Raw genomic sequence first — 23,458 nt, 5'->3', positions numbered from 1 at the left:
GACGTTTATCAAAAATCGATCATTATCTACGAATCAAGATAAAGTCATTGTGTTAAGATAAACTGTATATCAATGATTTAGATATTAGAAATTGTCATTTTGACTATGATTATCGTTGACTTATCGATAATTCAATACTACTCATTAAACGTTCCATAATGGTTCAAACATTTTGACTCTCAACTGAAAACGAACTAACAATCTATAAATCTCTACTGTTTAACGTTTTTTCGCTGCATTTTTCCTCGCTTTTGATTTACCGCAAAGAACATAATAAACATAGAATGGGTTTCATTTATTTCATTTTATTTTTAGGCATCTTTTTTTTAGCTGACCGAGACCAAAAATTTTCTAACGATGCCTTCTAATTACTTCAAATTATAGGAGGGCCTTATTTTCAATACTTTAATTGACCAAACAAAAAAAATTCCAACCGTTTTTCTCTGCACTGAGAAGACCTATTTTTCATGTTGTCCAAAAAAAACACAGACAGATCTCATTTGGGGACTTGATTTTGCGTAGCCACTGAACATATTTTTTTTGCAGTCAAATGTCTTTGTCAATTTGCATCTTGCACTGCTCAGGTGTTGCATTGAGTTGGGTCTGGGAATGATTGACGTGATCCGACAATTTGACCTTGACAGAAATGAGAAGGTGGAGATGCGGGTTGGCGTGCACTCTGGAAGAGTCATATGTGGAATTGTGGGAGAGAGACGATACAAGGTCAGCCGAGGTCATCAAGCCGAACCAAACTAATATGGGAAAATTATTTTATCTCTGGGACACGCAAGTTAACAATGAATCGTTGAAAACTGAAGCGAATAATGTTGCTTTTAAAACGATAAAACTTTGTGACAAGGCAAGCAGATTTGTTGCACAAAAACATTGAAAATATCTTTGGGTTAGGTCACAATTTTTTGGTGGCTCAAAATAGCACATTAATTTGTCAAAACTTCATCCTATCATTTTTGTAATTTTTTAAACTCATATTAATGTGGAAAAAACTCGGAAAAAAGACAAACTCACAAAAAGCTCTTGCTGCTGTTCCGACCATTTTAAAAATGTGGAGAAACTTTGCATTCGGGTGTTTTAGTTTTTTTTTCCACGCAAAATCAGGTACCACAAATAATTATCGGAATGGGTAGAATGATATATCATACTAAAGCCCTTTAATCGTGATTCGAACGATATTTAACAATTTTGAAAAAACTTCTCAATGTTGAGAACAACCAGCTTGAAGTTTTTGATTTGTGGTCTAATTTCAAGCTAATCAAGTAAGGCTAAGCAGGCTTACAAAAGCTTTTCAAGTTTAGTTTTATCCGTGACAACTTAGGTTTACTCAATCAAAGTTAGTTTTTGGTGTTTTTAGCGCCAATTTGGGAATCAAAAGCTTCAAAACTCGAAAATTTTCTGCAAAAAAAATTGAAAATAAAATTGTGTAATTTCGTATTTTTTAAGACCATAGTTGGAACATTCTGTGCTACTTGCACAGTAACCGGATATGACTAACTGAGTTTATGCTAGAGGTAGCTTATTCATAGGGTAATTTCAGAAAAGGTACACCGTCTGTTCGTCACGCTATCTTATTTTCGGCCGGATAGATTCGTGCAACTTCTTTGTCTAATACCAATCTTAATCTTACTCTTATATCTCCTAGTCTCAATAGATCTAGTGTATACTGGTATTTACGAGTTAGTTCTTGGAGTTTATCCAAAAGAAGAACAACTGTAGTCTAAGATTTATTCAAATTGTTCTGGTGCTGAAACTACAAGTAGTTTCAGCACTACAAATAATTGTCAGTGTTAGTGATGGAATATGATTGGTTAGTTAGTAATATTTTATAGAGATAGTTTTATCAATAAAATAATTGGTTTATAAATGCCAGTCCAGAACTTCCAATTCTGTTACTTTTTGAAGTTTGGTTTTTTCTGATCAAAAATATAATAAACAGATTAGCCAGTTTCCGAAATAAACGAGACACTGACTCAATCACCTCTTCTTTTGTTGGCAGTTCGACATAGTGTCTCTGGACGTGTTCAAGGCCAACGAGATGGAGAGTAGTGGCAGGGCTAGCAGAGTGCACATCAGTCAGACCACTTTCGCCTCCCTCTCCGAGGAGGACAAGGAGTGCTTCCTCTTCCAGGAGAACTTCGACACAGACCCCGCCCAGAAGGCCACCTCCATGCTTGGAAGTGAGTCATAACAGGATTCTTTGAATTAAAACAATTAGCAAAACTAAAACCTGATCATACCAATTCCAAAAAATCGGGCACTTTTTTATGTTGCTAGTGCTATTTGAAAATTTTCTACTTCAAGCGTTAAAATGGTTAGAACTAGCTTACGGTATTCATTTGTGGTCAAATTTGGGTTTCATATTCAAATGAGCAGCTTTCGAGTTGAATGTTTTTCTAAACTACAAAAAAAAAACGTTCCTTATTTATTAAAACCAACTGTATTTTTGCCGAAGCTTCCCAAAATTTAATAAGTTCTACCAGAGACTTTTTTGAGCCAAATAAATTTCAAAATGAGACTGAAATATTATGAAATCAAAATAGTTTGAGATGTTCTAAAATTTAGTAAAACTTCAAAAAAGTGAGGAAAAGTGAAGGTCTTGTTATTTTTTAATTTTTTTAAGTTATACGCTTCGTTTCAGAAATGAAGACTTACTTTGTGCAGAGAAAAGTGGAGGAGCATCAAGTGGAAAACAACCAAGAAGTATTTCAAAACCCGTCAGAGGTAATACTTGAAATCTAAGAGAAACTCATCCTCAAACAATGAACACAAGAATGCAAATTAACTATGAGGATTTAAATGGTGTGTTGGAGTCTACCAGACTGAGCATTTCTTGTCTTTTCAGGCCTCAAAAAAGTCACAAAATGGCGCCGAAATATCGAGACAGGAATCGAGCACACTTGCAGTTCCTCCTGATTCGTCCCAAAACGAAGAGCAACAACTTCTAGCCGCCCTAGACCAGAATGAAATTTGTGTCAACTCTTTCATTTGGACTCCATGTACTTTTTTCGGCACTTTCAAGGTCAGAACAATTTGCAAAAGTTTCACGTAAGAATCTATATGTTTATTTCTAAAGGACTGGCTTAGACAAACGGACTACGCTTCAGTGTTTGGACTATATGATATACCCCTATTTTTTGATCGCAAAATTTTCAATGAGAAATTGCCTTCGATTTTTGTAGCAAAACAATAATTTGATATCGTTTCAGGAGGCGGACTTGGAGCGAAAGTTTCGGAGAACGTTCTTCGAGGAAAAACTGCTCCGAGAAACCATCCCATTTACAAACAGCAATGCCGATTTCAGGTCATCGTGCAACGGTGAAAACTTTCTCGAGGAAGAGGAAAAAGTTAGGGAAAATGGGTATCCCAAAATTTACTGCTCAAGTGTCATTTACGAATCATTATTAATCACGCCCTTTCTGATCACACATTTCGTTATATTCGTTTATCTGAAGAGTCACGACGACATTTTTTATCCAATTAAGAGCAATGTCTTTCAAATTTACAGTTGCTCCGCATTATCAGTGGAAATTTTTCTGATTATTTTTGCAATTTTGATTTTAATTTTCCGAATTTTACTTAGCTTTCTATCTTTTTCTGAAATGCAGTCCGCAACTGTCCATTGTGATGCTTTTAGCAGAAATTGGTTGTGGCAGAAACTGAACAAACTTGTTCATAGTTATGTGGGTTATCACTTTTACACCTCATTTATATTGACCTTTTCTTTGTTTGTTTCAGTTTATAATAACTTTTTGTTAATATTACCTCCTAACGATGAGATATCGACAGTTATGTTCCTTCAAAATTTTTGTTCCTGCTTGTTTTTACTGAACATCTTTTATGCGTTGATCTTCACGAGAGCCATGGCCTTGACTAAATTCCTGGTTTGCTTTTGCTTTTTGGTAAACAATTGTGCTGTTTCTGTTATTTACGGAACTGATACCAGTTTCAATCAAGCTATCGAAAATAATTCTTCGTCAAGTCATGCTACTAAAAGTTTGAGTGAAAAGGCATCCCAACCTGCACTAATCCAGTAATTCATATTCTGTTTTGTCCTGGATAGTTACATGCAATAAACGCCAACTTTTTGAGGCTTGAACATGGAGTTTTTTGAAGTACTTGTTTCATTCAATCTGACGCCCTGATAATTCCGTCCTTCATTAGTTTTCGGAATTTCGCCTTCAGCGCCTCAGTCCATTAAGTGAAATAATAGTGCTATCGAGGCAAAGCGCTAAATGTTCCGATGCTCTTTAAATATTCCGATGTAGTTTTCAGTCGAAAATCAATAAAACTTTCATTTAAAAAATTGAAAATTGAAAAATCGTCAAAAACTAAATGAATTGTTCTGCGCCTATTATTTCATTATTTGAATCAAATATCGTACTCCAATTCTATGGGAATCATTTTTGAGCCGTATCAAATCGCCGTGTAAACATGCCTTAATACAAAAATTGAAAAAAGAGCTGAGCAAAAAACTGAGATTAGATATATTCGACAGTCATAGTAAAATAAGCAAACTGGAAAACAGCTTATTTAGAAGTTACTTGAAAAATGAAAAAAAATTTTTTCAAGCTTTGCAGTTTTTTGAATTTTTGAAAATTTTGATTTCAAAATGGCGCTAAAATACTCAAAATACTCAAAGTAAACTTACGTTGCTCAAGTAAAACTAAGTTTTTACGTTTTAAAATAAGCTATGGCAAGCTTTTAAGCAGCTAAAATAAGGCTGCTCGCTCGCTTTTTTCGCTCGGAATAAGACGAAAAATCAAAAATTGCAAGCCGGTTTTTCTCGACACAGGGAAAAAATTTTTAATGTGATTCGAATTACCACTGTAAGGGCTTTAATATGATATATCACTGAACCCAGTCCGATGATTATTTGTGGTACCTGATTTTGCGTGGAAAAGAAAAAGAAAAAAAGAAAAACTAAAACACACCCGAATACAAAGTTCCTCCCCATTTTCAATAGTCGGAACAAAAATCGGAAATCTATGCGCCACCAACTGACAACTTTATAATTCCCGTAGTTTTCCAAAAAGAAGCTTTTGCAGGTGGAATAATTTTTTAATTTTGAGTCCATGTTCCATTTTTAATGTTCCGATTATAATTTCAGAAGTCTCAGCTAAGCTAACGATGAAATGTATGATATCTTTTGTAGAAGTTAATTGGTTTTTTCACCAGCACATAAGTTGGATCAGTTAGCGAGCCTTTTTTCACGTTTGGACGGCCCTTTAGCCATTTGATCTCGCAGCATTCAAAAATTTACATGGAAGTTTTTGCACTAAATACAAACGATACGCTCATTGCTTATCCCAAGGTATCCAAATTGGCAGTTTTCCCTTATTTTCACAAAAATAACCAAGATGAAAACTCTTCTAATAATTGAGCTCAATGTGTTGTTGACTTTAAGACGTATTGTTGATCAAAAGTCGAAAAACGCCGGGAACAAATAAATAATCACCACAAGCGTGCATATTCAACAAACAAATGTCACAGCAAAAATAAATGTGCGAATACCAGTTTTCAAATAAAATCAAAATTTGAGCTTATGCTACAAACAAAACTTTTAAGTAACAAGGATTGCCATAATCATTTAAAAAAATCATTTTTTTTCTTAAAATCAAGGTCGCTTTTACCGCTTGCTGTGATTTGAGAACTATATAAACGCGTGGAAATTTAGTAATTTATACAAATTTGAAAACATTTGTCTTCAAAAAAAATGACTGACAAAAACACCTCTAAATAATTTTATCTTGTCTTAAACAAAAATCTAAAAATTTATTAGGCATATTTTTGCTAGGGAAGCACTAAATTATACATCCAAAACTAGTTTTAGTTTGAATGAAATTGAGGTTTTTTAGACGAAAAGTCTTAATGAAAATAAATATCGTTTCTCGATCACCTCTCTCGAAACTGAACCAAAAATCAAAAATTTCAAACCAGTTTCTCGACACTGAGAAAAAAAGAAAAACTAAAACACACCCGAATACAAAGTTCCTCCCCATTTTCAATAGTCGGAACAAAAATCGGAAATCTATGCGCCACCAACTGACAACTTTATAATTCCCGTAGTTTTCCAAAAAGAAGCTTTTGCAGGTGGAATAATTTTTTAATTTTGAGTCCATGGCCCGATTATAATGTTCCGATTATAATTTCAGAAGTCTCAGCTAAGCTAACGATGAAATGTATGATATCTTTTGTAGAAGTTAATTGGTTTTTTCACCAGCACATAAGTTGGATCAGTTAGCGAGCCTTTTTTCACGTTTGGACGGCCCTTTAGCCATTTGATCTCGCAGCATTCAAAAATTTACATGGAAGTTTTTGCACTAAATACAAACGATACGCTCATTGCTTATCCCAAGGTATCCAAATTGGCAGTTTTCCCTTATTTTCACAAAAATAACCAAGATGAAAACTCTTCTAATAATTGAGCTCAATGTGTTGTTGACTTTAAGACGTATTGTTGATCAAAAGTCGAAAAACGCCGGGAACAAATAAATAATCACCACAAGCGTGCATATTCAACAAACAAATGTCACAGCAAAAATAAATGTGCGAATACCAGTTTTCAAATAAAATCAAAATTTGAGCTTATGCTACAAACAAAACTTTTAAGTAACAAGGATTGCCATAATCATTTAAAAAAATCATTTTTTTTCTTAAAATCAAGGTCGCTTTTACCGCTTGCTGTGATTTGAGAACTATATAAACGCGTGGAAATTTAGTAATTTATACAAATTTGAAAACATTTGTCTTCAAAAAAAATGACTGACAAAAACACCTCTAAATAATTTTATCTTGTCTTAAACAAAAATCTAAAAATTTATTAGGCATATTTTTGCTAGGGAAGCACTAAATTATACATCCAAAACTAGTTTTAGTTTGAATGAAATTGAGGTTTTTTAGACGAAAAGTCTTAATGAAAATAAATATCGTTTCTCGATCACCTCTCTCGAAACTGAACCAAAAATCAAAAATTTCAAACCAGTTTCTCGACACTGAGAAAAAAAGAAAAAAACTTAAATACACCTGGAAACAAAGTTCCTACGTACTTTCATTCAATACAGGAAAATTATGTTTGGATTAGGTCCCCAAAAAAACTAGTAATCTTGCATTCCATATGTTTTTTTTCCGCAAAACAGTTCTCAATTTTTAGAACATGGTTTGCAACTTAAAAGTTTTGTATTTAAAAACTTTCGGGCTGCATGATCTGTAAAGATTCAATTTTTGTAATGAGCAAGCAGCTAAATTATTCAGATTGAAAAAAATGACAAAATAAAATAAAATTAATTTCTGAATCTTTTTTTGTTCCGTTTTTGGAAGAAAGTAAGAAGACATATGATCGTTGATTTTTTAAGAGATCAGTTCATAAATAAATTTTTCTCTCTGGGCTAGATCCCTTGAACTTCCTACTCACAGAAAGGTCGCTCTCACTAGCAAACGAAGCTGAAAATACAGTAATTCTGAAACGAGTTCATCTAAACTGTTCGTTTTATACTTTGATGCTGAAAGTGTAACACGCATTTTTTACTCGTGGCGAGTTATCCCGCACCACAAAACTATTCCGTATTGAATTGAGGCAAGCTAGCTGGGCTTATTAATTCCATCCACGACTCAAATTTTAAAACTTAAAATTTGATATCAGCCTAAAATTCATACTTTGTTAAAAATTCATTAGCAAAAAACTTTTCGAGACCATTTAATAGGCGCTCGGATCATTCAGGGTTTTGCATTGATACCAGCAGTCTTGTTATACACAAAGAATTGAACCGCAACAAAAAGTATAAAAGATTAAGTTAAACAAAATTTGTTACTTGAAACTTTGCTGTGCGTCATCCTCCGGGATATTTGTTTGATTATAAAATGAAAAAGATTTGACCAGTGTCTCCTTAGTGAGAAAAAAATTTTAATCTTTTTTCTGAGCATCAAAATTTTGATTCAAGGGATTTGTATATGATCCGAAACTTGAGCACCTACAAGTTTTTATTAAACCTCTGAAAATTACGAGGCGAAACTGTGCATTTTGTGAATTGTCAGCGGATTCCACAACAAGGAACCTGCGTTTGTTCTTCTTTTGTTCTTTCAGTTTCTTCGATCGTTCCGACAAAATTTTAAATTGCTTAAAGACTTGTCTCTGGAATCCAGGAATATACAGACACAAAATTGTGCGCCTAATAAATTGTCTAGAAAAATGTATAACACGCCGTAGTTCTTTAAGCGTTTCAAGTTTGGCGTAATGATGACTAGAGTAGGTACAAAAATTCAAATTATTCCGAGGCAAATAATCACTTCAAGAAGATATTTTTTGTATGGATCGTTTTATATGCCAAAATGTTTTAAAAGTCCTAGAAGCTGCTGTAGCGCAGCGGAGGTTTGCAGAAAACCCGCCAAAATGGACCATTGTGATTTTTTAAAACAGTTTTAGTCCGAGTTTTGATGTTTTTCTTAGGTCTACTCTAACCGTGATGTTTTAACCCTTAAAATTTACCACGCTGCATTGCGTAAATAACTACAGCCTGTTTTTTTCTTTTATTAGGGTTGACAAAATAGACTAATAATAACCGGTTAATCAGATGGCTGCTATAATGATACCAGGACAAAACATTCATCATTTCAGAGATCTGAGCTGTGTTGACTGGTTCGATTCTTTATTTCCTCAGTTACTTCTCCTTTCTGTCGTGTTTATGCTGAGCTGGGATCATCAGGCTAGTTTAAAATTGCTCAAATTTTGTTCTATGCTGCGATATATATATTTTTTTAGACTCCTGAAGTTCAATTTCTTAAACTACTTTCTAAGGCCTAACTTGAGTAAAATTAAAAATAATAACCACAGAATTTTCTAGGCCAAACAATTTTATGAAATAATTTTGCAAAATAGCCGACTTTTAAATTATGGCTAGGCAAACTATAACCAATTCATCGCTCACTTAATTGTCCGCTTACTTTTTGGGTATTTCAAAATTGTTTTCCTACCACTCGTACTTTTAGTCGTTGTTGCGGGCCGACTTCTACTCGCACGTGGCGGAGACTGAGACAGGGCGGGAGTTGGAGACTGCAAGACAGCGAGCAGGGCTGGAGTTGAACAATGTCCTCCCCAAGTACATCACAGACTACTTTGAGCAGCACAGAGTGAAGAACTACTCGGAGATGAGACCCAACGTGGCCATCTTCTTCTTCTTCGTCGACTTCTTCCACTACTATTCGGGTAAACAAACAGAGGAAGTTTCAAGAAGGCGCTAATAGATACAATTCAAGAAAAACCTCCAAACAAAAGCAAGTTTAAAACTGTCATTTGAAATAGCTTCGACTAGTTCTTCTTATAGAAAAACACGCGGAAGTCTCGTCTTGCAGTCTTTGGCCTGTTCTGGACGTCTATACTGAAGCCCGATTACTGATTTATTAAATTAAATTAAATTGAAAATTCCAGCGGACATTATCAATGAGATTTACAGCAATTTATTTTTATAATCAATGATTTTTTGTCCGCCTGGGACCAACGCTAGTCAAAAAGCCATTACGATGTTGGCTCTAGAAATTAAATAACAACAAGCGAATTTGAAGACTTTCTATAATTGAATGGTAATTTAATTCGGATTGTAATTGTAAGAGTTTTTTCTCTCTGATTAGAGGACTACCGGAGTGGGACAGAGTGGGTGCGGTTTCTGAATGAGTTGATCTGTGACTTTGACGACATCCTCAACCACCCCAAGTACTCCTGCGTGGAGAAGATCAAGACCATCTCCTCCACTTACATGGCCGCCAGCAATCTCAACCCACACTACACTCAAGGTGAAGTTACAGGGAGACTTTTTCGACAAAAACAGCAGATGACTTGAGGTCGAGCGTTCCTAAAAACATAGCTCGGAGACTTAGTTTTTGTACAAGTAAAACAGGATGCTTCGGCTACAATCATATAAAGAATTTGAAAAAAAAACAGTCAAATATTTTTTGGTAATTTCTTGTCATTTTTTTAGTAAAAGGAAACTGACTTAGATGAAAAGCTAAAAGAATGAGTTAGCAAATCGCTAAAGCAACAGTTAAAATATATGAGTAAAATATCGTAAAAAACTGTAGTTGGGAGGTCAGCGTCTAGTAAGTACTGGTTCAGAGGTGGGGGCAGGTGGAGAGAGAGAGCGAGAGAGAGAGAGAGAGAGAGATGAGTCCTAACAATCAAAAATTAAGCGTTCTTTCTATTTAAGTATCATATGTGTTCACATGTTCAGGCAACTGGCGTCTGCAGGCTGTGCGGCTGATGGAATTTGTGATTGAGATGAAGAGGAAGTTGTATGAGTTCTGCATTAGTGGCTTCCAATATGGCAACGAGAGAGAGACCTACAAGTACAAAGTGGGCTTCAACTACGGTGACGTCACTTCAGGTCAGAGCTCAAAACTTCCTGGGCTGAGGTTGTGGTTTCATGAGCAGACGGTCGTGGCCAAATTTTGGTATTTCCTGACTGCCGCGACCAATATTTCGACCCCGACGCCGCTAACTTTTCGATCATGCCGCGATAGTTTTTTCGACAAGGCCGCGTCTAATTTTTCGATCACGCCACGACTAAGTTTTCTACTCTACCGCGACTAATTTTTCGACCGTACCGCGGATAATTTTTCGACTATGCCTTGCGTAGAATTGTTGATTCTACTGTATTACATCCTATAATAACCTGAGCGTAAAATTGATTCGTCATTAAGTTAAGTAGTAGAGCAGACAAAGTGTAGAGTCCAAAATAGTTTAAATCTTCGAAGATATAGCCCCTCCTATGGCGGAAAATGCAGGTGGAGTAATATCGGTGGACCCCCCAAATGAGAACTACAGTGGCTAGCTTTATGAAACTCATAGGACGGATACTAGAGATGACTTGACCCGGGCATGCAAAAATCCATACCCCTAGGACCCCCCGGCCCCAAGTGATAACGGTTCCCGGAATTGCAAATAGCCCTATCAGAACGTTGTAACTAGCGGTTGGAATGGAACAATATTATAGTATGTTATAGACCTAGTTGAGGGTAGCTTAAGTTTACAATCCCAGGCCCCCGGGACCCCTACTTCCGGTGCTCTGCCCTATGCAAATAGACGCCCATCCCGACTTCCGGGAGTCGTTTCTCGGACCCCACTGAACGCAGGGATCTAAAACTTTGGGATATCATAGGTAGCACCGAGGTACATCAGGTATTATAATTTGAGCCAAATACAGCGGCTGAACCGGATATTTTTTTAGCACTTTGGAAAACCACCCCTTAAACCGGAAATAGGCAATTATTGCAAAATATTGAGCGAGGGCATACCGATTTTACAGCGGCATCAGATACTACAACTCATTCCCAAAAAAATACCCCTGGTGAGTGAAAACCCTCCGGCAACTCCTTCTGGTGTTAATAGCCCTTTTCCGGTAAAAGTGATAATGGACCTTAGAAATGGGAAGTATTAATGGGATATGATTGGAACTAGGTAGGTAGGACTCCCGTGGAATACTAAACCCAAATATAGAAGTTTGACCCCAGTTGACCCCTGGGTGAGTTTTAGTTGACTTTTGGGCGTTTTGACCGCAAACTTGCATGGAAAACCCCGAGATTAAAACAGGATAATGGCGTATTCCCCAGTCCAACCCCTAGAAATGAGAATGGGTCACCTTGCAAAAAGTTGGGTGGAAACTTCATATATTGGTAGGTAGAGCAGAAGCTGATAGAGATATATCTTTTACATAGCAACCTTGGAGTAGTCGAGTTAACTCAAAATGGACTTGGTAAACATTGGGTTCAGTTTAGCTTGGTGAGTGATCTTTTAATAGCAATTCAACTTGACTAAAGAAAATTGTCACAGAAAAATTGATAGTAACAGGACCGCGGCATGAGAGTTAAGTTTCCTAAATAGTATGAATGGACAGGGATTTTGCTTGGCCTACCGGCGGTGACTTTCTGGTTTGATTTGACCTCTATTAGACGAACTACGATCCTTTGATAGCTAGAAAATCGGGATTAGAATAGAGTACAGATAGAAAATTTAGATGCCTGAAATTAGATAGCTATCAATGAAAAGGGCCTCTCCCTACCCTTGGGAGGTCGGAACGTTAACGGGATAATAAAAAAAAAGACCTTGGGAGTGTCACTGAGTAAACATAGCATGCTTTGGAGGTTGAGTTGAACTCGAGGGCTGAAGTCACTGAGGTCAGGAATTTGCTGATTAGAATCGTATGACAATTGTTTGCTTGGTCAAATTGTGACACCTACCGCATACCGGGTATCTAATAATGTGAAAAGATTGATAAAAGAAACCGAAGTTGGCACGTGGCAGAGTTGACAGGAGGAGGGATATAGTCTTAAAACATGTGCGGACGGGTGATTTAGGCGGATGTCAGGTATGATAGGGAATGGCGTGAATTAAGTAAAACTAAGTGTAAAGAAAGATAAGGAATTGGAGGGTACCGGAGAGCCTTTAAGAGTCAGAACAGTGTTAGCTACCATTAAGAGTAGTTGGTTCTCGTCAGAGAAGAGAACAGTTGTCGGCTAGTATTAAGAGTAGTTGGTTCTCAATCAGAGAAGAGAACAATTATTGCTAGTGAGCGAGTTGCGCTGAAATCCGAATTTATTACCGGGTTGAAATATTTGTGCGAGCGAGTTGCGCTGGAACCCGAGTTTAGTACCGGTTTGAACTAGTTGTGTCGCTGCTCTGCTAGAGTAGGCGAGTTTTGAATCGAGTCAACCGAAAACTGAAGAGAGATTGAACGGAACGGGACGCGGGATTCAATATAGAAGTTGCTAAATAGTAGTTAGCTCATTAAGGGCACTGTAAACTGTTTTATTTCCTTTGCGATTGAGAATTTAGTCATTGTGCCCACGATTTGCTGAACTAGCTAGAAGCGTAAAAGGAGAGCCGAAAAGAGCAGAAATTAAGGGGGAAGTTGCATAATCGGCCGATTTAGTGTAACCACCAACATAAACTTTTTGGGATTGTGGATCAAATCGTGTCATGGTGTCCCCCGCTATTACACGGTATAAAGGGGAGGAACTCTGCGGCCGTTAAGTAGAGTGAAAGTGTGCTTAGAGGAGACGACTCACCGGAAAAAGAATTCACACCTTGACCAGTTTTTCGACCATGACGCGACTAGTTTTTTTACCATGCCGCGACTACTTTTTCGAGCATGCCGCGATTTATTTTCTCCGATTGTGGTTGCATGAAAGTAACAACTTGACATACATAGAGTTTAAGTTCCTGTATATCAGAGTGAGAAAGTGTAATGGCTAGCAGAGTAGGGTTGGACGCCGTAGACATGTATTGGACTAGAGAGGTATGACCAGATACCTGTTGACCTAAGACGATCAAATTTTCGACCACGCCGCGACAAACCGTTTCTAGACCTCGTCCGCTACTAAGTTTCGACCATCGCGATCGAGATACGCTGTTAACATCGCAGAATTAACATGGCGAATTTGAAAAAAAAACAAATCGCAGACCTCGAACCATTTTCAATTTTGATAATAAAATACTTTTATATAAAAATATTTAATTACTTTATAATATAGCGGAAACTCTTTTTTTCAGGGATTCGACCCCCTGCCGACCTAAAGGGTCACCCCTTTGGTACTTTTAAGAACTCCATTTTTGGCCGAACGACCGAAAAATTTTTTAAAGGCTTTTTTGACCTGTTTTTTCAAAACTTTGCCTCTCAGAAAATTTGGCCGTTAATGCTTTAGGAGTTCTCGGAAAATCGAACTAAGAAAAAGGTCAAAATTTTCGAAAATTTTTTGAAAATCGGCCATCCCCCGCCCCTTGAGAAAATCCTAGATCCTCCCCTGTTACGGTCCTACCAAAAAAATGTTGGTCCAACACATCCTATAAAGAACTTTGTTCCTCCATGTTATAGTAAGAAGATATATTATTTCTCCATAACACTGCAGTAGACTTTTTCTCTTCATATAACTGTATTAAAATCTAATTTTTTTTCTCCTTAGAAAAGCAATAAATTTAAAATCTAATTTAAAAAACACTCGCTAAAAACATGATGTTCAAATTTCAACTAATTTTTTCTTGGACACTACGTATAGTTTTTTTTATCAGACTCTGAGAGTAATTTTAATATCAAATAGGCACGACCTCTGATAAACCTCCGATTTTAATATCAAATAAGACGACCTCTGATAAAACTGCAAACGGTTTTTTCGAACATTAAAAAGACATTTCAATATGTGAAATAGCTTTAATTTCAAAAACTTTAAGCTTTAATTTGTTCATAAAAATACTCAAAAAGATGAGATCGACCTATAAAGTACCCAGTTCAATGTGTTTATTTGGTGGCGTTTTTTTTCTTATTATATCTAATATAGTCATTTTAATTTAGGAGTATAACCAATTCACTGGTTCCATTGATCGAAGGGAACAAGATTCTAGCCTCAATTAAGATCCCGGTTTTTCCAAGAGGAGACAATTCGTAACATGCGACAGTTGGATAACTGATTCACGCGCAGTATGCCTCTCGTATCGGATTGTTCAGCTAAGAAAGCGTTGTTCGAATTTTTGCTACTGCCAAATTTATGTTTAACGGAAGAAACGTTTTTATTGGTCCGACGTTACGAAAGTGACGGAATATTTGTGCCCGGGGTTTTTTTTTCTTCAGAAAAATTTAGACTTTTTAACTTGCCATTTTTGACGGAACTTTTCGCAAAGTTATGAGGGTTTAAAGATTGTCATTTCGGCCAATTTGGGACAATAAACGCGCGATTTTTGTCGCGCTTTTAATGGGTAAGCGGAGAACTAATCTGTCGTAGAAATTGTTCCAAATTGGTTAAAGGAAGCTTATTTGCCAAACTGATTTGTTAATGGAAGCAAAATCTTTCACTTTGTACTTTATATGGCGTGTGGGGGGATGATTTCACAAAAATTTCAATTAAAAAAATTTCATTTTATTTTAATACAATTAATTTGCTTCGTGTTATTACTGCTCAATAGACCTTAAAAGGCAGTCGGAACATTCAGGGCTTCGCCCTGATACGAGCAGTCTTGAATAGTTTGGTGATATACAACGGTGTCCAGCAAATGAGACGATAGCTGTTAAGAAAACAAAAAAAGGGGAACTAAGAAGACATTTTAATCTGTAAAACGGCATCATTTGCATGATTTCAAAATCTTATGAAGCTATATGCGAGCCCAGAAAGGATTTTAAAACAATGAAAATCAATTCTGCGTTATTCAAACCCATTCACTCAAAAACTGAAATTTTAATTGAATGAATTTGAATTGTATCACAAGACTTTGAACTGAGTTTTCTGCAAATTGCAGTGTTTTTGCCAAGTTTTGATGAGCCGACCCCTCGCCGCCCTCAGCGAATCGAACCAAGTGTTCTCCCCTTTGGTACTGTTTCCATACGACATCCATTTGCAGCCTACCGACACTAAAGCTTTTCTGTAGGCGTCTTTGGTGTCAGTATAAAGTAAGTTGAGGGAGGGGTGCGAAAAAAAGGTTATTTTTTGGTCAAAACTTAAAAACACAGCGTCAAAATCTATTAAAAAAGTGCCCAAAATTATAATTTTTTCCTGCTTCTTTGAAAATCTTAGAAAAAATTTGAAAAACAAGTCTTAAGATTTTTCGGAAAGCTTGGGAAATCAGTGTACCTTGGGAAAAAAGGTCGACTGAATTTTTCGAAAATTGTTTGAAAATCCCTCTCTCGAAAAAACATAGATCCGCTCCTGTTTAGGTACTAAAAAAAGATTGTCCTGTAGATCCAATTTTCCTAATGCCTGTTCAAAACAGCAACAGTTCAAGTCTTTGTTTTTTTCGGCAAATTTTTCATTTCCATGTTCAGTTTTAGGTAACGCTATTAATGATGGGGAGAAAATTGTCGCATTTTTTTTTAAATCAGGCGTGATTGGAACTAGCAAGCTTCACTTCGACATCTGGGGTGACAGTGTTAATGTTGCGAGCAGAATGTATTCCACTGCAGAGCCTAATAGAATCCAACTAACCGAGAAGGCCAAACTGCTTCTAGAGGAGGAAAAGTGGGGGTGGGGAAGCAACAGCAGGGTTGATGAGATAGCAGGAGGCGAGGGGGAAGGGAGAGGGAGTTGTTTCACATACAGGGGAAAAGTGTGGGTCAAAGGGAAAGGCCACATGGATACATATTACTTCAAGGAACCAAAATAACTTCTAAGAAATTGTTGACTTATTCGTATTTTATAGACTAAATTGGACCTTGTTTACTATCCCCCCTATTGCAAAAGGGGGTAATTCTTTATAACATAAAAGTTAGCGTAGACTTAAATGTTGAAGTAGATTTAGTTCTGCATAGGGGAGGCATTTCTGAACTAGGTACCGTTGGGGGAAAGAGTAAACAAGATCCCCAATGGTAATCAATTTGTGAGTTACATTTTAAAAAAATAAGTGCATATAAATCTCTTTCAAACTTTTCTTTCAGCAAATTATTTATCTTTATAAAAAATATTTACTCACAAAATTAACCACTTGATACGACTTTCTAGTTTCTAACTGTTAAAAAAAATTTTCCTATAAAATCTAGTCTTATGGCTATGTCATCAAAAGTGGGTTACACGAGCCTTGCTTAGTAAACTCAAACACCTTCAGATGAAGAAAAGCTGATCGTTAGACACACATTTTAGGTCAAGTTTCGACCCCCTGCCGACCTAAAGGGTCCCCTTTTGTACTAATCTGACATATCCACTTTTGGCTGACTGATCTTAAAATTTTCTGAAGGCGCCTTTGGCGCCAATATATACTAATTTTGAGAGGGGAGCGCGCGCTGAAATAAAACTTAAAATGAAAAAATTGGTCAAAATTGGGTCTTTATAATGATTTGGGAGAGCTCAGAATTCATTTCAGTCGATTTAAAAAAAACGTTTTTTCCCACTTTTTTTGTTTAATTTATGAATAAAAAACATTTCTTCAGTTTTCACTGGAAGAAAGATCACTTAGCAGGGGCGTATTTAGGAAGGGGGCGGAGGGCGGACGCCCTTCCCCTCAGGGATTCGACCCCTTGCCGACCCGAAGGGTCCCTCCTTTGGTACTTTTTAAGAAATCCATTTTTGGCCGACCGACCCTAAAATTTTTTCTAAAGGCGCCTTTGGCGCCAATATATACTAAATTTGAGGGGGGCGCGCGCGCCAAAAAAACGCAATTTTTTGGTAAAAATTTTCCAAAAAGTACCAAAAACGCATTTTTTGGGCAGTTTTTTCAAAACTTTGCCAGCGGCGCAGAAATTTTGGCTAAAACAGGGACTAAACTGTGCGTAGGGATAGCTCGAAAAATCAATTCGGTCGATCTAAAAAAAAAGGCCGACAAAATTTTTGAAAATCCGCCCCCCCCCCTCGAGAAAATCCTAGATCCGCCCCTGACATTTAGGGTTAAGCCCCGATAAACGAGCAGTCTTGTTGTTGTTCATTTTCCTTCATGAATAAATTTGCTGGCAATCCAAGGTGGCTTTCGAAAAAAATTGAGGTATTTGTATGCGTGCAAAATAGATTGGGTGATTAAAATTTATCGCTTGGACAATGAACGCTTTATTAAGCGGTAAGTCTTGAGCTTTGAAAATCACTTTCTTAAAACAAAAACATATTCATTGTGAGAGAAAACATTTAATTTCAGCTAAATTAAAAACTTTTAAAACGGATATTTTGTAGTGAAGTTCTCAGTATTTGTTTTTACTGCAATAGTTAAACCAAAACAGTGAAAAAAATTATAGACTTCTATATGAGCATAGATATACTTTTGCATTTCAAAGCATGTGAGTATTCTACATGAGTATGTAGCCTTTGTTTCCTTAAGGCAACGTAATCTAAATTGTGATTGAAATGAAATAAAAAAAGACGGAGACGTTTAATGAAAGTATTTCAAAAATTTGCACCACCGGCAGAGTAAAAATGTAGCAAAATTCTTTGGTATCAAAGCATTTTTTATCATTATGGTGGCTATATAACTTGCTAGGGGCTATGATCGGAAAATCTCAAAAACTTCACCTTCTAATTGGGAAAAAGGGTTAGCAAAAACTAGACAAGTCAAAATGTAGACGCTTGCTGGCAATCCAAGGTGGCTTTCGAAAAAAATTGAGCTATTTGTATGCGTGCAAAATAGATTGGGTGATTAAAATCAGCAACAGAGTAACCCCCAATGCAAGCTGAAAGTGGGTGTAGATTGTTAAGTAGATCGTTTCGATTTTTTAACTATCTTTTTTGACGGAAGGATTTTATAACATCCAAAACGTATTATTGTCCTGAGCTCAAAGATACTACACCTGTGAGCGTTTTTTTTTTCAAAGTTATTTTTAAGGGGATTTTAAGATGATTGCCAATGTGGTCAATTTAGGACAATTAACGCGCAATATATTTCGCGTGATTCAATTAAAACCCTCCAAATTGAATTGAGGAAAGCAACGGGCTTTAATTGATACATAAGTACAACGTTGTACTTTATGTGGCGAGCGGGGGATTATTTTCATAAAAAAATTTAAAATAGTTTGAAATATTGTCGTTCGTTTTTTTTTTTAAAATTCATGAAGAATTCATGAAGCGAACACTGATCCATGGATCTCAAAAGGCCGTCGGAATATTCAAGGCGTCGCCCTGATACGAGCAGTCTTGTTTCTACTCAACAACAGAGTAACTGTCATTGACATTATATGTTGAAAAAGTATATCAGCATGAATTCTTCAAATTGTTCCAGCGAACTATATACTCGCGACCCATAAATTGCACAAGGGTTTCATTTTGGTTCCAGGATGACTTTGAAACCATATGCTTTTAATTTCATTTCTGTTTTCACAAAATGGCAAGGGCTGGTTGGTGTTACTAAATAAATGAGACACAAGCAGATAGGTGGAGATTTTGGGGTTTTCACTCGATTGAGCCCAACGAGGAAGAGAACTGTAGTTTTTACTTATCTCACAGATTGCGCTAAGAACTGATTTCATACTGTTCGAAAGTCTATAATATTTTTTGCAATTTTGCCAACAGTTTAAATCAGGTTAACTACGTTTTAGTTATTTACAAATAATGCTTCCAAATTATTGAAAATATTTCAATGAAATGATCAAAATCAAAAAGCCAAAACTCCATCTCAGGTACAAGAATTTTCGAGCTGAGCTTACATCATTGTTGGATTTATATCATGTGGAACATCACGACATGAATACAAAAAAATTCTGGGCGTAAATTGCGCACGAGTTTAGGGCAAGGAATCATTGCACAAATCCAAAAGGATTTCACACAGTTTTTAGAAGTCTATTTTCCAATTCTTTTTTCAACCATTTCAAATTGTATTTTCTAAACCTTTTAATAGGTCAAGGCTGGAAAAACCGCAAGGTTTCATTATCAAACTGGAATGCAAGCTATAATTAAAAGGTTAGGTCTTCGATGCAAGCTGATGCTCCAAATGAAGGAACAAACTTTTCCACTTTCTGATGAAATGCGGTTTGGGTTTTTCCCTCAATCAGGCTGTAGCATAGAAAGTCGCATAGAAAGTAGCATAGAAAGTCACGACCACAGAAAAAGCTTCAAACATCAAGTTTTTACACACAAGCGAAGCTGAGTTTTGCACCACTTGCAATCAAAAATGAATGATTACATAAAAGCGAAGCTGTGCTTCGCAAGCACTAGCGAGAACGACAAAAAGCAGCTCTATGAATAGCCATAAGAAACAATAGAAATAAGCTTCGAATTAGTAAAAATTTTGCTACGTCTCGAATACGATCTACGACCTAGAGATTATGAGCTTCACACGCTAAGCACTCAAACACGGACAATAAGTAAATTACAATCACTAGCCGCAAACGAAGAAGAGAACAAATTCTACGAAATTTCCAATGCTGCAGATCGTGATTATAGCAAATATGCCAACAAATAAGCGAACAATTTTATCTACTATTTAGGTTTTAAAAAAGTTCGTATTGATACACTAACGCTCGGAATCTCGGGACTGTATGGGTTAAAAGATGGAAAAAATGAAAAAAAAAATGGAAAAAAAAGCATTATAAAAATTACAAAATTACATGCGCCAGTAGAAACTTAAAAGGAAGCTTCAAAAAGTAAAAAAACTCAAATTTTGCACGTTGTCATTTAAAATACAGAAAACGAAAAGAAATCACACTCAGAAAATTTATGCAGTTAAAAAATTTCGCGGAAAATACTGAAATGAAAAAATGCTGAAACAGAAACTTTTTTTCCACTGTTACAAGAAAAATATAGTGTTCTTCCTTTCATTTGATGAATTAAAACGCATCAGTTGTGTTTATTGTTGAACAATCAAAAATCAACGCACATGCTATCAAACAGCTAATTCAGCCTCCTACTGAATAAAATCACCATAGATAGCACTGACATTCGACAACTGTAGTCTTGAAGTATCACACTATGCTCCACCTGTGTAAAAAAAAACTTCGATGATGATTTTTGGCATGTATTTTGAAAATAGCTAAAATGGCAAATTTATAACAAAAAGCGCGCAACATTCTGCAGTATATAGCGCGTTAATTATTCCTAAATGCTAAATCAGCCTTTTGAACGCATGCGTTCTTAAAACATGCACAAACGGCAAATTGAATTGTTGCAATTTTGATGCAAGTCATTTGATCAAATTTTTAGGATAAAAAACGTTTAAAACAACTTTTTGGATTTTACATAGCATAAAGTGTGACAAACAAAAAAAGTTTAAGAAAACAGCTATTGTTAGCAATTTTTCCAATTGGACTCAAACTTTTCCAATTGGACTCAAACTTGAAGGAAGAAGATAAAACGACTGTTTTTAAAAAAGAATTGTCATTTGAAGCTCTTTGAACTTTTTTTGTTGTGGACCGATGTAATACCCCGCAAGTCGTTTGGGGAGACGATAACTTGGTTCTAAATAGGGAATTTTCATCCGATCACGATCAAACATTTAAATTGCAGCGTTTAGCAAATTTAATCCAAATAAAGTATTAAGCAAGAAAATCACAACTTGGTCCAGCTTTCACCATATTCAATAGTAAAATTTTAACTCAACTTGGAACAACGTCGATGAACTCAAGGAAATAGAAAGAGTTAGATTGAATTATCAGAGCGTTTTTCATTCTTAGATTTTCGCACAAAAAGAATATCATGCTGTAGCTTTTTGAAATTCAAGATTATTTTTTTAATTTTTTTTTCTCACCGGATCAGATATACAATTTTTCTCATTCTATTGTGACCTGTTTAAGTAAAATTCACTTTCCAAACAAATCGCTTCTTTTTTTCGCGTTTATTGCGCTAGTCATTGCAAACAATTTAATTTCCTTGTACCAAATAAGTTTGATTAACTTAAAAATAATATTCCGTTAAATCACGAGAAAATCTAATTTCTCCCTGTACTTAATTTATCACTGATATCGATCAGAAAGATTTATGAATAAACAATTCTTAGTTTTACACAGAGCAAAAAAAAACGAGAAAAAGTATGACCGATAACACTACTGGGAAAATCTGAGTAAGTAAAACTTTTTTACACAGGGCAAAAAAACGAGAAAAAGTATGACCGATAACACTACTGGGAGAATCTGAGTAAGTAAAACTTTGAGTCTACATTATTTCTTAAATAAGGCACGCCAATTATGATGCTACATAATTGCTGAACGACGCAAGCCAATTATGAAGCATTCCCAGTACAAGTCAACAATGAAAATTTACCGACTAACATGCCTCAATTTATAGAGCGGCCGCATTTTACAAAGTTCTTCAAAACATCCGACCCTGCCCATGTTCAAACCTTATTTTGTTGCGGGTCTCCTTCCCTACCTCAACGTTACAGATCCATGATACCTCGAAGCTTAAGTGCTGTTTGTTGTATAATAGTCAGTATAAATATCCTTAGCTATACGTAATGGCTGGTCATTGATCTTATACACATACTGCAATAAGAGAACACTTTCAAAATGAACATAAATATTTGCGACTTAGGTTGGAAAAAAGAGAGTTCTTACTAGCACACAAGCCAAGCTTTACTTGTTATAAAAAAAACTAAACATATCCAACTGACAGTTGGAAAAGACTAATGAACGCAAGGAAACGCAAGACAAAATATATGCCCCTGATTTATGATTGACTTTTTTTGATAAAAATTAAACCATTTTCAGATACCTCTGGAAAACCTGAAAAGTAACTTCTATTTTTGAAACTTCAAGTCGTTCACTTTTTGGCGCCATTTCTATGTTGTATTTGGAGCGTTCATTTTACCTAAATTTCAGCAGATCAATTTAATTCAAAAAGTGCATTCATAAATGCATCAATATGTATGAATGCACATCTTTGTTATTGGAGCATTTCCAGACCTTTTCCCGAAAAGAAAATCAAAAAAATTATCATGACCTATATAAGTAAAAATTACTTCTTTCTTTTACCTTAATTAAAATCAACTTTTTGAACTAGAAGTCATTCACGTTTATTTGCGGCATTAGCTCTTTGATTTTAGGGCGTAAATGGCTTTCTTTTCAGTAGATGGATTTGGCTTGAGCTTAAAGAAAGATCAGAAGCCCAACAACAGAAATCCAAATTCAAATCGAGCGTGATAAAATTTCAAGAATTTTTTGTGCAAACAGACACCTTCTTTATAAAAAAAAAATTCATTTCTCTCATTGAAACCGAATAATTGTTTGAGGTACATTCAACGCTTGGCAGTTTCAAGTTCATAAAATTTTGATGGCTTCTAAATTTGAGATAAATTGAAATCGATCTTATAAAAGTTAGTCTTCTATTGAGAGAACGATTTGATTTAATTTTTATTGGCCGAACTAATTTAGTGAACGATGATAAAATAAACGACAATTATGAAGTCGACAGAAAATAAGATAGTGAATAGCACCTTTCATAAATATTTAATCAAATAATCAGTTGCTTATAATTAACACAAGAAATTAAACCGAATAAATTACAATAGCCTGATTGACAATTTAACGCTTAGAAAATTAGGCATTTATTTTTTTTACAATATTACATCAATATCAGATGATGTTTTTACTGGATTGCTGCATATATCAAACTTAGGATTTATATCGAAATATAGATCGAACTCTTTTATTTAGACCAATCTCAACTAGACATACTATTTGATCACCAACCACACAAAATCAGAAACGCTTAAATTTTCAATGATCGAATTGATGATCGGCACGTTTTTGCCGACAAGTTGAAACCACCAATTTCAGTGAGATCATTTTAAAATCTAAACAATATAGTGAGTCTATTGACACAAGTTGAATCTAGTCAAATATTCTTTCATTCTGCCATTTGATAACGTCTAACTTCTACTTGAACTTATTGTTTACGTGTTTTATTGATGATTAATATGAGTTTGGATGAATTTCGTTTAAATTGAATCCGAGTTTGAATTGGGTCAGTGATCTGAGGGGTCGATTGGTGGAGGAGATCTGACGTTGCTGCTGGCTGTATCTGTCAGATATAAAGTCGTCTGGGGCGCACCTGAAACATGACATAGTAGTCAGCC

The 23,458-nt window shown here is 35.7% G+C and overlaps 4 protein-coding genes across 6 annotated transcripts in view; 2 read left to right on the top strand and 2 right to left on the bottom strand.

Annotated features, from left to right (window-relative positions):
- LOC134841707 (uncharacterized) overlaps positions 1–2,488 on the bottom strand; it is a 343,993-nt gene extending 341,505 nt beyond the window's left edge. For both annotated transcript variants that reach the window (XM_063857743.1, XM_063857750.1), the window contains exon 1: positions 2,477–2,488. The gene's annotated coding sequence lies outside the window, so the exon portion shown is untranslated. The remainder of the gene's footprint in view (positions 1–2,476) is intronic.
- LOC134841678 (adenylate cyclase type 3-like) overlaps positions 1–16,219 on the top strand; it is a 34,438-nt gene extending 18,219 nt beyond the window's left edge. Inside the window, exons 7-16 of the mRNA XM_063857716.1 lie at positions 585–723; positions 2,012–2,192; positions 2,654–2,736; positions 2,858–3,034; positions 3,222–4,045; positions 8,627–8,714; positions 8,998–9,214; positions 9,637–9,798; positions 10,233–10,385; positions 15,864–16,219. Of these exons, the coding sequence (XP_063713786.1) occupies positions 585–723; positions 2,012–2,192; positions 2,654–2,736; positions 2,858–3,034; positions 3,222–4,045; positions 8,627–8,714; positions 8,998–9,214; positions 9,637–9,798; positions 10,233–10,385; positions 15,864–16,144 (2,305 nt within the window). The 3' untranslated portion in view covers positions 16,145–16,219. The remainder of the gene's footprint in view (positions 1–584; positions 724–2,011; positions 2,193–2,653; positions 2,737–2,857; positions 3,035–3,221; positions 4,046–8,626; positions 8,715–8,997; positions 9,215–9,636; positions 9,799–10,232; positions 10,386–15,863) is intronic.
- The window catches only part of LOC134841795 (DNA replication complex GINS protein SLD5-like), a 493,875-nt gene that overhangs the window by 190,901 nt on the left and 279,516 nt on the right, over positions 1–23,458 (top strand). The gene's annotated exons all lie outside the window — the stretch shown is intronic.
- The window catches only part of LOC134841641 (dnaJ homolog subfamily C member 13-like), a 554,774-nt gene continuing 554,060 nt past the window's right edge, over positions 22,745–23,458 (bottom strand). For both annotated transcript variants that reach the window (XM_063857677.1, XM_063857685.1), the window contains one exon: positions 22,745–23,433. In XM_063857677.1, the coding sequence (XP_063713747.1) occupies positions 23,348–23,433 (86 nt within the window). In that variant the 3' untranslated portion in view covers positions 22,745–23,347. The remainder of the gene's footprint in view (positions 23,434–23,458) is intronic.

Source organism: Symsagittifera roscoffensis, chromosome 1 (assembly GCF_963678635.1).
Source record: "Symsagittifera roscoffensis chromosome 1, txSymRosc1.1, whole genome shotgun sequence".
In the NCBI taxonomy this organism is placed as follows: Eukaryota; Metazoa; Xenacoelomorpha; order Acoela; family Convolutidae; genus Symsagittifera; species Symsagittifera roscoffensis.
This window is presented reverse-complemented; position numbering and strand designations above follow the sequence as displayed.